Source organism: Ovis aries, chromosome 1 (genome assembly GCF_016772045.2).
Source record: "Ovis aries strain OAR_USU_Benz2616 breed Rambouillet chromosome 1, ARS-UI_Ramb_v3.0, whole genome shotgun sequence".
In the NCBI taxonomy this organism is placed as follows: Eukaryota; Metazoa; Chordata; class Mammalia; order Artiodactyla; family Bovidae; genus Ovis; species Ovis aries.
Genome location: NC_056054.1, coordinates 106,210,482 through 106,225,088, shown reverse-complemented (window position 1 = coordinate 106,225,088; position 14,607 = coordinate 106,210,482). Strand labels below are relative to the sequence as shown.

Below are 14,607 nucleotides of genomic sequence, written 5' to 3'. Positions count from 1 at the left end.
GCCAAACCCGGACGCCCCGCCCACCAAAGCCCCCGATTGGCCGTTCCCGGCCGTGGGTGCCTCCGATTGGAAGCAGCAAATGTCTATCACCCAGCCGCGGGGAGGGGACACTGCCGGAGGCGGAGGATTATGCAAACCGTAGTCCTTTCTTGGCGAGAAGGCAAAATAAGCTCGAAACTCAGGGACTCGATAAAAACGTTTAATTACACTTTTTAGAGAATTCGTACAGTGCAACAGTGAATGTTCGCCGTTAATATTATTCACAGGAGTCCATTTTATCAAATGTTAACTGTATCTGCATTTTTATTCCCCTGTCCAATACTCCCATCAGGTTTCCCCGTCTTGCCCAGTCTCCCGGAAGTTCTTCCAATTTTGGCTACGGACCAATACATCAAACACTCCAATTGGTCCGATCCATGGTCTTGGGAAAACGGAAGGCCACGGCCCCATCCCCACCAAGCCATATTTTAACCAAACCCAATACCAGTCCCTAAAATATTAGATGGAAAAGTAAGGGGCCATGGATCCCTTTTAGTATATATGCACATCATCTTTTAAAACACCTGCGCGTGTGTGTGTGTGTGTGTGTGTGTGTGTGTGAGAGAGAGAGAGAGAGAGAGAGACAGAGAGAAAGGAAACAAGGCCGAAATACTTTACAAGAAAACAGAAGAAAAAGAGTTGAGGAGGCTGGGTCGGAGAAATAAGAGAAGCAGGAGGCTACCTCTTGTCCATGATACCTTACCCACTTTGCAATGGTGGGGAAGGACTGAATATAATCTCTAGGAAGGGGAAGGTGTGGCGCTGAGAAAAATCAGCCTCCAAAGGTCTCAACAGAATGAGTTTAAAGAGAAAGAAGGGACCCCTGGCTTCTCTTATCTTCGTGGTTCTTAGGGTACACGAGTGACTGAGACACAGGAAGATTCAGAATGATGTGCAGACCCAACCCTTTAGATGACCGTTTGTGAACAGAAATTGGAGGACTCTTGACAAAGTCTAAGAAGGGACAAACAATGAAATGAATGAAAGAGAAAATAACCTTCAAATAGCACAAGCTGGGAAGTGGTGGTAAAGGGAGAGAATTTAGATTCTGATCTAGGCCGGGGGGATAGACTGTGGGGCAGCCGTAATAAATATCAAGGCTTCAGGTAGCTAGCACCTTTCAAATTGGCACCGTGGCCTCTCCCAGGGGGTGGGACCAAATGAAGTTTGAAGGGTCATCCAAGTCCAATGTTTCAAGCAGAAGTGTGGGTTTGATATGCCTTCTTCTCATTCCATTTGCTGCACCTCTCCTCACCTGCCACACTGACTTGGTAGAGGAGGTGTGTGTTGGGGGGGGGGCGGGGGGAGGGCGGGGAGGATGAGGCAAGAAAGCAGCACTCATCACCTAGCTCCTGAGAGCGTCAACAGATAATCTTGGCAGTATCAGGCTGGTAAATGCAGTGTTCCTGGTATTGAGTGACTTCCCAACCCGCCCTTTACCCTCCTCCAAGCATCACTCCAGAGGGTACCATGACCGGGATGTCTCCTTACACTGGGGAGAAGAAAAACACAAACAGTTCCACATCTCAGAGATTCCCATTGTGAGACAACATCGGTTTCTGTGAGTCCAAGTGATTGGGGTGTGTGTGTGTGCGCGCGCGTGTGTGCGTGTGTGATGACTGCCTGGGATTAAGAAGCTCCACTACCCTCTGTTAGGTTTGGCTCAGCTGGTCAAGGGAGATGAACTAGGGCATACATATCCTTCTGTCACTTTCCAAACCAACTACTCTCTCAACCAGACTTTTCAGGGTAGTGTTCCAAGTACAATGTGTCCCAGACAGTCTGATTTACTTAGAGCTGTGCCCACCACTGTAGTCATCTGGGCCAGGGGAAAACAGCAGCTTGTTTGTCCTAGGGCTGCTGGCCCTGTAGGGACTGGGAGGGCTACGGAACTGGGATTGAGGGAAAAGCTACATTACATTTTTCACCTGTCTGAGGAAGGGGTAGGCTCTGACTGCAGGATTGGTGCTTTAGCAGGACTTAGACAGTAGCCTGGTTCACAGGAAAATATACACACAAAATAAAGTATCAACATTTCTCCCCAACCTAATAACTCTCCAAAGAGAGGACAAGTGCTCTGGAGAACCAGAGGTTATTGCTGCTCCTATGCCCTGTGTAAAAGTGCCTGGCACCTTGTCCCCAGTGGCAGAGAAAAGCAGAGTAGTCTGGTGGGCAGCTCAGTCCCAGAAGAAAAATAAGCAAACCTAAGAGATGAAGGGCTAATGGCAGCTGCTTGGAATTTGGACTGAACGCCCAATAGGAAGAACTAGCGCTAGTAACCAAGTTCTGTGTACAGCTCTTCTCAGGATCTCAGGGACACAGATGGAGGGAGAAGGCAGAGAAGGGTCAGCAGGGGATCGATGGAGTGGGATTGGCGGGTAGAGTGGATTTCCTTAGGGCAGGACTGAGTACCTGGACTGAGTGAGGAAGCCCAGCTTGGCAAGAAAATTAAAAACAATGAGGATGGGGGATCCAGGCGTGGAGCCTCTTCAGCAAGAGCAGTTCAAAGTCTCTGTCCTGGTCCCAGCAGGCCACCTGGCCCACAGCAGGACTAGGTCTGCGGTGGGGGCACTTGGAGAGGGTGCTGGCCTCTCCTCTCTGCCCCTGACCCAGGGTAGTGCAGGAAACAGCAGGCTTCTCTCCCCATCACTGGTTACCAGTGTCTCGAGTCGACTAGCTCAGGTCGGAGGCTGAGTTTCTTGAGGCTTTCATAGCCCACCACAATGACGATGGTGGAGGGCGTGGCTGAGATGATTCTGGCAGACAGGCCTTTCATGAGCCCCCAAGGCCCCTCTTCTGCCATCAGCTGTCGGAAGGTCAGGATGATGGAGTTCTTGCCCTCAACCTGGAAAAGTCCACAGAGTGCAGGATCACAGTCTGCCGTCAAAGTCCCTACACCCAGTCTCTCCTATCTTAGCCTAAAAGTGGAAAGAATTAGACTTAGGAGTCAGAGGGCCAGACTCTGCTTCAGCAGGACAGTTCAGCAGAGTGAGTGTGGCCTCTGGTGCCAGAATGCCTGGTATGAATCCTGCCCCCTAATTTACTAACAGCATAATCTCAGGTAGTTTACTTAGCACTTTGCATCCCAGTTTCCTCAAATATATAATAATAATGATAGTACCTACACCGTATGGTTGTTTTATGCAGTAAGCAAAAGAATTCTTATAAATGCTGAGAACAGTGCCGGGCAGACAGTAAGTATTCAATAAATGTTAGCTTCATTAATATTATTACATAAACTACACAGTGATGAGTCTAGACCAGGTTCTCCTCTCTGGTCTCAGGGAGGCTGGATTAAATCACCTCCAAGGCCTCTGCAGACATTTTGATTCTATCATCTCAATTCCTCTGAACCCACATGGCTAGAGTCCTCCACTCTGTCCCTGCCACCTCCCACCCTGTGACCTGCCTTCCCTATCGTACCAGAAGCCTGGCTATGGCAAGAATCTTTTCTCTCTTCTTTCCTAATACTTTTGCCCTCTTCTCCATACCTACAACCAAACAACACACTCAGAGACCACCCCACTCAGACCCGCAACCAATGCAGGACAGACACCCTCCTTGATACGCCTCTCCCTATTCCCAAGGTGGGCCCATCTTTGACTGAGAACATCTCCCCATTCCTCTCTGCCTCCTTTAGCACCCACCTCCACATTCCCTCACTCCCTTCTTCCTCTGACCACTTGTGTGCCTCTCATCCTCCACAAATCTACAGACATGTCAAGGACGTTTTTAGCTATGGCCCTGGTCCCCATACGCACTTTGTCTCTTCTAGCTTGGGAACGCCTCAAAGAAGTTGTTGTTTAGTTGCCAAGTCATATAGTAGGGAGCTGTTCTTTCCCTTGATTCTCCTCATGGAACCCCCATAACAAGGCTAGGAGAGAATAAGGATGGAACTTGTGCACTTTATTATTTGTAAACCGATCAGATACCATTCATTTTAAAATGTATGGGTCATAGCAGGGACAATCTTTCCTAGAGATAAATATACAACTGACCCTTGAACAACATGGGTTTGAACAATGTGAGTCCACTTATAAGCAGTACTTTTTTTTCAGCAGTAACACTACTAACAGTACTAATAAAAATTAAAAATAAATTAAAAATAAAATAACCAGAAAAATTTTACCATTGCTTTTTAATCTCTATCTATGTATTGTATATCTTGAAACATATCAAGATACATTCTTGTTTCTCTAAAGTATATACTTGGTTAATTTAAGAATTTCATGCTTATACAACATTAAATTTTAAGAGATTATTTAACTTCTCTGGAAAAAAATCAAAATTTTACATAGGTAGCAGAGTTATTACATAAAACATTGAATTTAGGGAATTCCCTGGCTGTCCATGAGATCATGGCATCCAGTCCCATCACTTCATGGCAAATAGATGCAGAAACAGTGGAAACAGTGGCAGACTTTATTTTGGGGGGCTCAAAAATCACTGCAGATGGTGACTGCAGCCATGAAATTAAAAGACGCTTACTCCTTGGAAGAAAAGTTATGACCAACCTAGACAGCATATTAAAAAGCAGAGACATCACTTTTCCAACAAAGGTCCGTCTGGTCAAGGCTATGGTTTTTCCAGCAGTCACGTACGGATGTGAGAGTTGGACTATAAAGAAAGCTGAGTGCCGAAGAATTGATGCTTTTGAACTGTGGTGTTGGAGAAGACTCTTGAGAGTCCCTTGGACTGCAAGGAGATCTAACCAGTCCATCCTAAAGGAAATCAGTCCTGAATATTCATTGGAAGGACTGATGCTGAGGCTGAAGCTCCACTCCTTTGGCCACCTGAGGTGAAGAACTGACTCACTGGAAAAGACCCTGATGCTGGGAAAGACTGAAGGCGGGAGAAGGGGACGACAGAGGATGAGATGGTTGATGGTATCATAGCCTCAGTGGACATGAGTTTGAGTAAGCTCCGGGAGTTGGTGATAGACAGAGAAGCCTGGAGTGCTGCAGTCCATGGGGTAGCAAAGAGTCGGACACAACTGAGCGACTGAACTGAACTGACTGAACTCGCTGTCCAACGGTTAAAACTCCACGCTTCCACTGCAGCGGGCATGGGTTTGATCCCCAGATGGGGAACTAAGATCCCACATGCCACGTAGGGTGGCTAAAAAAAACTGAATTTAAAACTGAACTGCCTGCTTATATTACCCACAATATAATTAAATGTCTTTATGACTGTAACCGATACCAAAATGATTTAAGTAAAAATTCATTTTTATTTATACTTAAAAAAAAACACCCCCCCCCCCAATCCTGTAGTACTAGACAATCTGTGGATGAGGAGCCATGGATTTAGAGGGCCAAGTTACACTCTGATTTTCAACTATGCAGAGTGTCGGCTTTCCTAAACTTCATGTTGTTCAAGGTTCAATTGTACCTAGATTTACCAATCACCCCTGTCCAAACATCCTGGTATCAGAAAAGCTGACTTCACCTCTAACCTGTTAAGGTTTTTATCCTTCCTTCTCCCTCATTCTCGGCCTTCCCTAGTGGCTCAGCGGTAAAGAACCTGCCTGCCCATGCAGGAGATGTTGGAGCCACTGGCTGGATCCTTGGGTCAGGAAGATCCTCAAGAGGAGGAAATGGCAACCCATTCCAGTATTCTTGCCTGGAGAATCCCATGGACAGAAGGTCTGGGAAGGTTATAGTCCACGGGGTTACAAAGAACTGGACGTGACTGAGTGCCCATGTGTACACGTGTGCACACACACACTCCACCTAGAGCTTTACAGAGCAAAATGCATCATTTGTATACTACATATTATCCTTTAGATTCAATGTCTTTGGCCTTCAGGTTGTGAAATTGTCACTGAGCTGACTAAAGACAGGGTCTATAATTTCTGGACAGCACCACCAAGGCCTTTGTATTTGTGCTGAGCCCATACAGAACCATCTGTGAAAACTGTTCAAGAACAGTCGCTCTCACTGTAGAGAGCTCATAGCCAAGTGGAAAACCCAGAGAGACATATGAAATAAACTAAAATCGTGTTTCTAGTATCTACAAACCTGCCAGATAAGGAAAGGTGATTGATATGCTATGCTAGGGCTTCCCTGGAGGCTCAGACGGTAATCTAACAGGACAAGAGCCTAGAAGACAGCAGTAAGAATTCCTGGGGGCATGGGCAAGGAAAAGAGGCATGCAAGGTGGTAGACAAGGTGATAGAAACATCCTAGGCAGTTCAAAGTGCTCAGCTGGTTTCTGTAGATGGTGAGTCATAACCACAGGAAAAGGCTTCTCATGGCTTATCTGGCAGCTGGGGAGAGAAGAAGACTGGTCTTACCTGTACTCGGGTTCGGATGACATCCATGGGATTGGTGAGGATGGAAGCAGTGGCTGCAGCCAGAGGCCCCGAGATGGCTTGAAAGACAATGTGAGGGCACTCCTTTGGGCAGAGGGATGAGAGCTGCTCTGGAACCGAGGGAAAGACAGTGCCTCAAGACGCGAGCTACCAGCCCACGTGCCCCTTGCTGCTTCTACCAGTTGGCCCAACGATGACAAAATTTCCATCCTTGGCCGCCTTAGACCCTGTAACTTCCGTCCTGTCTTTTCTTCATGTCCATCAGAATCAACAAAAATTTATAAATCTCAGGCCCCTTTCAAAAGTCAATTTGAACAGGACAAAAATCCCTCTGGAGAAGGGGATTTCAAAATCCCTTTGCTTGCTGACTCCTTTCATCTGCTGGACAGAAATCCTTCCTGATGTAAAACTCTTATGCTGATATTCCACTTCCCCCAACTCACAGGCACCAGATAACTGGTAAAATACATTAGAAAGTGGTAACACTGATTGTCTCCAAGGAAGGGAGCTGGGTGACTATGGCAGAGAAGCGTTTTCACTACACACCTTTTCCTACCTTTTGAATTTCAAACCATGTGAATATTTGTAAAAATAAAAAAACAATTACAGTTAAAAGAGAAAATCATATCCTACAGTGAAAACTTTTCTTCAGCCTATATCAAGGAAGGAAAATTCATTTTTCACAATGGTGATGAAGCAGATGCAATAACATCCAGATTCACCCAACCCCAGTGTCGCTGGGAAGTTCACCTGCAACTGCATTATTTTGCTTTCTCCCTCTCTGGAGGTGAGAGATGAGGGTCTGTTCATTTATTCAACAAAGATTCACTGAGTGACTACCATGAGCCAGTCAGCTTGGGTTCTGAGGAAACAACAATGAATAAAAGAGCCTCAAGTCAGCATCTGAGGAGAATACAGGGAAGCCGCAAGGGTGACTGAGACCTCTCCCGAACCTGGCCATCCTTCTGAACGTTCCATGAACAGTATGATGTGACCTGTCCCCACTTATCTCAGCAACTTCAATCCTCTCTCATTGTACATTAATGAGAAAAGTAAAGTAGCTGTCAATGCTTGCCACTGGGGAGCCTGCCTCCAGCTGCTCCTGGGACAGACCTGCCCCGGGAAGGGCCACCCAGATCCCCAGGTACTGAAGGGCGAGATCAGAGGTCCAAATTTTTGTCTAGTTAAACTGGGCTATGTATAGGAATATTAAAATTTATCAGATTAAAAAATCTAAAACAACCTTACAATATTGAGGAAGAAAGTGACAAGAGAAGGAAAAAGAACTTTTACCTCGCCAAACAAAGCTAGTGTGTATTTCAGGGTGGGTTGTTTTTTTTTGGGGGGGCGCAACTTTTATAAATCCAAATTGTAATGTCTGAAAAAAAAAAAGCTTCAAATCCCTGCCCTTATGAAATTTACACTCTAGTGGGGGAAAACAGACAACAAATAAAAAATGAAATATATCAGAAGGTGATGTATGCTAAAACATACATAATCCCAAAGAAAGGCAATGCTAAAGAATGGTCAAACTACTGCACAATTGCACTCATCTCACACACTAGTAAAGTAATGCTCAAAATTCTCCAAGCCAAGCTTCAGCAATACGTGAACTGTGAATTTCCAGATGTTCAAGCTGGTTTTAGAAAAAGCAGAGGAACCAGAGATCAAATTGCCAACACCCACTGGATCATCAAAAAAGCAAGAGAGTTCCAGAAAACATCTATTTCTGCTTTATTGACTATGCCAAAGCCTTTGACTGTGTGGATCACAATAAACTGTGGAAAATTCTGAGAGAGATGGGAATACCAGACCACCTGACCTGCCTCCTGAGAAATCTGTATGCAGGTCAGGAAGCAACAGTTAGAACTGGACATGGAACAACAGACTGGTTCCAAATAGGAAAAGGAGTAGTCAAGGCTGTATATTGTCACCCTGCTTATTTAACTTCTATGCAGAGTACATCATGAGAAACACTGGGCTGGAAGAAGCACAAGCTGGAATCAAGATTGCTGGGAGAAATATCAATAACCTCATATATGCAGATGACACCACCCTTATGGCAGAAAGTGAAGAGGAACTGAAGAGCCTCTTGATGAAAGTGAAAGAGGAAAGTGAAAAAGTTGGCTTAAAGCTCAACATTCAGAAAACGAAGATCATGGCATCTGGTCCCATCACTTCATGGGAAATAGATGGGGAAACAGTGGAAACAGTGGCAGACTTTATTTTTCAGGGCTCCAGAATCACTGCAGATGGTGACTGCAGCCATGAAATTAAAAGACGCTTACTCCTTGGAAGAAAAGTTATGACCAACCTAGATAGCATATTCAAAAGCAGAGACATTACTTTGCCAACAAAGGCCTGTCTAGTCAAGGCTATGGTTTTTCCAGTGGTCATGTATGGATGTGAGAGTTGGACTGTGAAGAAAGCTGAGCGCCGAAGAATTGATGCTTTTGAACTGTGGTGTTGGAGAAGACTCTTGAGAGTCCCTTGGACTGCAAGGAGATCCAACCAGTCCATTCTGAAGATCAGCCCTGGGATTTCTTTGGAAGGAATGATGCTAAAGCTGAAGCTCCAGTACTTTGGCCACCTCATGCGAAGAGTTGACTCATTGGAAAAGACTCTGATGCTGGAAGGGATTGGGGGCAGGAGAAGGGGACAACAGAGGATGAGATGGCTGGATGGCATCACTGACTCGATGGACGTGAGTCTGAGTGAACTCCGGGAGTTGGTGATGGACAGGGAGGCCTGGCATGCTGCAATTCATGGGGTTGCAAAGAGTCGGACACAACTGAGCGACTGAACTGAACTGATGTATATTTTATATACATATAGAGATATGTATGTTTTTAGGTATAGATAAAAATAAAGCAGGAAAAGGAGATAAGAATGCCAAGGGTAGAAGGTGAAGTTTAAGCAAAGAGTTAAAGGAGAGTGTAAGCCTTATCGATCTGTGGAAAGAACTTTCCCAGCAGAGGTAACATCCTATCCAAAGGCCCTGAGGCATGAGTATGCCTGAGATCTTCAAGGGGCAGCGAGGCCAACATGTCTGGATAAGTGAGGGGAAGAAGAATAGATGAGGTCTAAGAGGTAGGTCATTTAGGGCTTTGAAGCCATTGCATGGACTTTGGCTTTTACTCTGAGTGAGACTGAGTGTCAAACAGATTTAAGAAAAGAGTTAAGAATTCTTTTCTGGGAGGAGGGGCATTATAAAGGTAGGGGATTAAAAGGTACAAGCTATTGGGTGTAAAATAGCTACAGGGATATATTATATAACACAGGGAATATAGCAAATATTTTATAATAAGTATAAATGGAGTATAACCTTTAAAAATTGTGAATCACTATGTTGCACCCCTGTAATTTATACAATATTATATATTAACTATCAGTTTCAGTTCAGTCATTCTGTCATGTCTGACTCTTTGCAACCCCATGGACTGCAGCACACCAGGCCTCCCTGTCCATCACCACCTCCCGGAGTCTACTCAAACTCATGTCCATTTAGTCAGTGATGCTATCCAACAACCTCATTCTCTGTCGTCCCCTTCTCCTCCCACCCTCAATCTTTCCCAGCATCAGGGTCTTTTCAAATGTCAGTTCTTCGCATCAGGTGGCCAAAGTATTAGAGTTTTAGCTTCAGCATCAGTCCTTCCAACGAATATTAACTATACTTCACATTTAAAAAAATAATAACTTTTTTCTCATGCTCCTAGTTTTAGTGATTTATGGCCAGGCAACTAAAGATTAGAGAACAAGTAGGAGGGTAGAGGTTGGCAGGGCAGAAGCAAAGGCTTCCAAGACCCAGATAGAATTCCTTAAGCCCTACCAGAATCACCTCTCCCCTGATTTCTAATCACTTTCTTCCCCAGGGTCAGCATACAAACAGAAACAAAGTGAACTGCCAGCTGTGCCTCAGGGGCGTCTTGCTCTCCAGAAAAGAAAACATTTCACAAGCATTAGAAGGTAGCATCTGGACTGCCACTGCCAGCTTCCTTGGGCCTGTCTGCACTGGCATCCAAGCCAGCAAGCTGCAGTGGGATTCAGATTCCAATTCTAATCACTCACATACGCCATTTTCCCGGGGTTTACGAAGACGATGAAAAAACAAAGACAAGAGCGTGGGAGAAAGAGTCCCAAGTTTTCCTTCTCCGTTATTCACTCAACAAATGTTTATTGGGCATCTATTATCTGCAAGGCAGAAGATGAACCTAGGCTTACTTGGTTTAAGTCCTTCCTGCCTAAATGACTTTGGGCAAGTAATATAAATGAGCATTTATTTACTATATGCCAGCCACTGCGAAAGCACTAGGCATAAAACAGAGAAATGGGCAGAGAAGTAACTTCATGGAACTTACAGTCTAATTAAGGAGCTGCATGGGAGCTAGGGATAAAACACCTGCAAATTATGGTAAGTGCTCTAGAGGAAAAGGTGCTGAAAAAGACAACAGGAAGCGCCCTCTTTCCGGCTGGGTAAAGGGAGCATGTATGCCAATGCCTGAGGCATGAGAAGGACCTGGCCACAGAAAGAAAATGGGCAAGGGTGTTGCAGGCAGAAAGAACAGTATGTGCAAAGGCAAGGAGGTGAGAACAGAGCTTGATGTATCTCGGGAATTGAATGAAGGGCAGTGAGGATGGACCAGAGTGAGTAAGGGGAGAGGGGCGCGAGACAGGGCTGGAGGAGATGAGGATCAGGTCACGCAGACCTGTACTGACTGTGAGAAGCATTCGATTTTATTCTAAACACCCATACGGAAGCCTTGGTAGATTTTAGCAAAACGGAGTGACAAGAACCAATCTATTCGCTCAACAAGTACATCCTGAACACTGACAGTTCATCAGGCCCTGAGACACACAGTGTCACAGAGCCTGGCACACAGTGAGGGTTCAATAAATGTTAGTGGGGACAAGGAAGAGGCAGGGGCCAAGCGCGATGCGCAAAGCCTTCGTCTCGGTGATCTGGAGAATAACCTGGCCACTGACACCTGAAAGTAAGTCAGAAAAAGGAAAAGGTTGGGATGAAAAATGTTATAGCTGAGTAAAATTTCAGATGTACGTGCATGCCTTCACGTTGAAAGGTCCAACAGTCAGAATATCTGTCCAGAGCTCTGGACAGGTTAGTTTGGGAAAAGAAATAGAGATTTGGACATATTAGAAAAGGACAACCCTAATTATAGATGAAATCAAATGAGGAGACAGGGGTGAAGATAGACTCCGGAGAAAATTTTTCCTAGGATGTTTCTCTAACATTAAGATTACCAGCATCTGTTCCTAAGGAATCTGATACAAAGGGTCAAGGTGGAGTCCACATATTTGAATTTTACCAAATACTCTAGATGAAAGACTGTTAAAAGAAAGAGACAAAGTTACAACGCTGTGGATGTTTCAGGGTAGCAAGCACATACAGGTCCTGCTCTCGGCAATATGCTTTGCCCTTTCAGAAGGAAGTCTGGCGGTATGTTTATTAAGACCCTCAAAAATGTCATCTTTTGGGACTTCCCTGGAGGTCCAGTGGTTACGATGCCGTGCTTCCAATGCAGGGGGTGCAGGTCTGAACCCTAGTCAGGGAATTAAAACCCCATATGCTGCGCGGCCATTAAAAAAAAAATGTTATCTCTGGACCCAGTAATTCCGTTTCTAAGAAATACTTGTGAACCAAAAATACAGGATTAGAGAGCTTCAAGACTGTATTACATCTTGAACTTAAATTTTAAAATACCCAGGAAAGGCATCCAACTCAAAAGCTCACACTATCACGACTGATTCCATCTTTAAATCCCAAGGATTTTGTCCCTCTCCACCCATTCTCTGCCAATATTCCACAAACCTCAGTTGATCCTGACGCATGGAGAACATACTCAATGTGCTACAGTCATAGATTTTACTTGTCTGATTCCCTCCACTATAATATTCGCTCTCTGAAAGCAAGAACCATATCTTATTCACCTCTGAATCCTCTTGAATTCAAATGTTTGCTGTATGAATTTTCCCATTAAATCCCCCATTCCAACAGGCCCGGGGCGACAGCATCTGTCTCATGAGTAACCCCTCCTCCACCCTCACCCTCCCTAGTTCCCGCTTACCTGCATAGAAGTGGTAGAAGGGCCACCAGACAGCACTGTTTGGGATGTAAGTAAGCAGTGAAGCCACGTAGCCTCGGTAGAAGCCACGAAGTCCGTCCGCCCGCAGGATCTGCCTGATGATGTCCTTGGTTTGGCCAAAGGCAACTAGCCCGTGTCCCTCTGGACTCCCCCGCACTTGGAAGCGGCCCATCTTCTCACCCTTGCGCTGCATCATCAGGTGCTGGGAGACCACATCAATGGGCACCGTGATGCTCTGGGCCACGAGAGAGGCCGAGCCACCAGCCACCAGCGACTTGACGGTGTTGCTCTGGCTGTAGTCGGCTACGAACTTCCGGGTGAGCTCATAAGTGGTGACATAGCACTGGCCAGATATGAGGGTGAAGGTGTTGACCAGGAACCCCCGGTAGAGGCCAGTCACACCGTCCGCCCGTAGGATCTTGATGAAGGCGTCGAAGGTCCCATGGTAGAGGCTCCTGCCTTTCTGAACCTGCAACCGAGTGCGGATGAGGGTGAAGGGGTAGACGCTGACGCGGATCATCATTGTCATCGCCACACCGAACACGTAGAACTTCTTCTTGTCCAGGTGCTCCCACTCGATGATCTGGATGTTACGTTTGTCCTCCATTGTGCCTGCAGACCTGGGGGCTGGAGCAGGATGGAGGGAATATGAAGGAGACCAGAGTTCACGCCTTCTCCTCTTGGCTGGGCTCTGAAACGCTATTCTCAGGCTTCATCTCCTGGGGTACTCACCTCCCAAAGCTTAGACTTCAACTAATCTGGCTCTGCCAACCCCTGCCTGAGTCTTCCTTCACAGATTAAGATGCCCCCCACCTTTACCAGTCCAAGCATATTCAGGGCCCTCCTGTGAAAGCTGTTTCTCACCTCAGGGACTCCCCTGCCCCAGTCCCACCTCAGCTCCCTGCTCCCAGCTTGCTGGACTCGTCTGCTCTCTCTGCCTCTGTCCAGGCCCCGGTGTCACGGCCATCCTTTTTCCTTTTCTAGCTCACCCAGACAGCTCAGGATGCTGTGGACAAACCAACCACTTGACAGGAGGCAAGACCTTTAGGTGGGCTAATGGGATGTCACAAAGTGATATTCCAGGGGTTCCTAAAACCTCAAGGGAAGCACTCCATTTCTGATGCCCCTAGGCCTACTGAGAAGGCGAGGCTTTCAGCCTTCAGCCACTGAGCCTCAGCAGACTACCTCTTTTAGCACCACTTACCAGCTGACTCACCTGACTTTATTTCTGGTTTCCTGCATTGGCCCCTCTGAGCTTCCCTGACCCACACTCACTACACTTACATTTTCTCCAGTCTGCATTAGAAGAAAACGTGAGGAAGGAAGCAAACAGGGCTTTCACGCCACAGCCGCCAGCCCCTCCCTCCCTCCCCTTTAATGAAAGAAATTAGGAAGTCAGGAACAAGTCAAAGGTCAGAGTCCTCTTTGGTTATTAGATAACTCACCCGAGAGAAAGAAATGAACCACCTGAGAGCTAAGCAGCTTCCCTGAAGAGTCTTGACAACTGCAGAGAACATGCCTGGCCCCCTTATCCCCAAGCACAGAAACAGTCACCTCAGCCCTAGACAATGAAGGGAGATTCCAGCGACAGAAGAAAGAGCAACTCCACCTTTGATACACTCAGTCTCTTCAAGGAGACTCAGTATCCTTCTGGGGACTAGACATAAGAAACAGAGATAAAGCAACCAGGGCAAATTAAATACATGGGGCCCTCATGTTACGTGTATCCAAAGAGTAAAGTTTCAAACAAAACTCATAAGCTTACAACTGTAACAACTATATAAAATCAGGAGCGTCCAACTTAAGAAATGTCAAATGAGAGCGCGTCATATACTGGACATAGACACAGTGACAATGTAATGTGCTCCTGGGCAGGATACTGGACATTTGCAGCCAGAAGGAGAAAGTGGAAAGTTAAATTCCAGGAAGTGAGAAGTCAGGGGCTCCCCAAACTTTAAGTAGCTTCTTGGTTTACCATACAAGTCTGTGGAGAAGCAAGGTTAGCTTTTTGGAATTCCCTGAGCTGGACTGTATCACTTTCATTAAAATACAAGATACCTGCAGTATAAACTCAGTACATGTGAGCTGAAGGGAAAACCTCAGCTTCAAGGTGAGACATGCGTGAGGCACATGTAACCAAGATAGGCTCTCTGG

The 14,607-nt window shown here is 46.0% G+C and overlaps 1 protein-coding gene across 4 annotated transcripts; it reads right to left on the bottom strand.

Annotated features, from left to right (window-relative positions):
* Positions 1-185: 185 nt before the first annotated feature.
* Positions 186-13,804, bottom strand: SLC25A44 (solute carrier family 25 member 44). Of its 4 annotated transcripts, none has more exons than XM_060402674.1 (4): positions 13,738-13,804; positions 12,436-13,080; positions 6,335-6,462; positions 186-2,884 (listed from the first exon to the last, which is right to left on the bottom strand). In XM_060402674.1, exons 2-4 carry the CDS (start codon positions 13,058-13,060, stop codon positions 2,693-2,695), a joined length of 945 nt encoding a protein of 314 aa, XP_060258657.1. In that variant the 5' UTR covers positions 13,061-13,080; positions 13,738-13,804; the 3' UTR covers positions 186-2,692. The 4 variants fall into 4 exon arrangements, with proteins under 4 accessions (XP_060258657.1, XP_060258659.1, XP_060258658.1 ...); XM_060402676.1 differs by having other exon boundaries at positions 6,335-6,457; XM_060402675.1 differs by having other exon boundaries at positions 186-6,457.
* Positions 13,805-14,607: the final 803 nt, after the last annotated feature.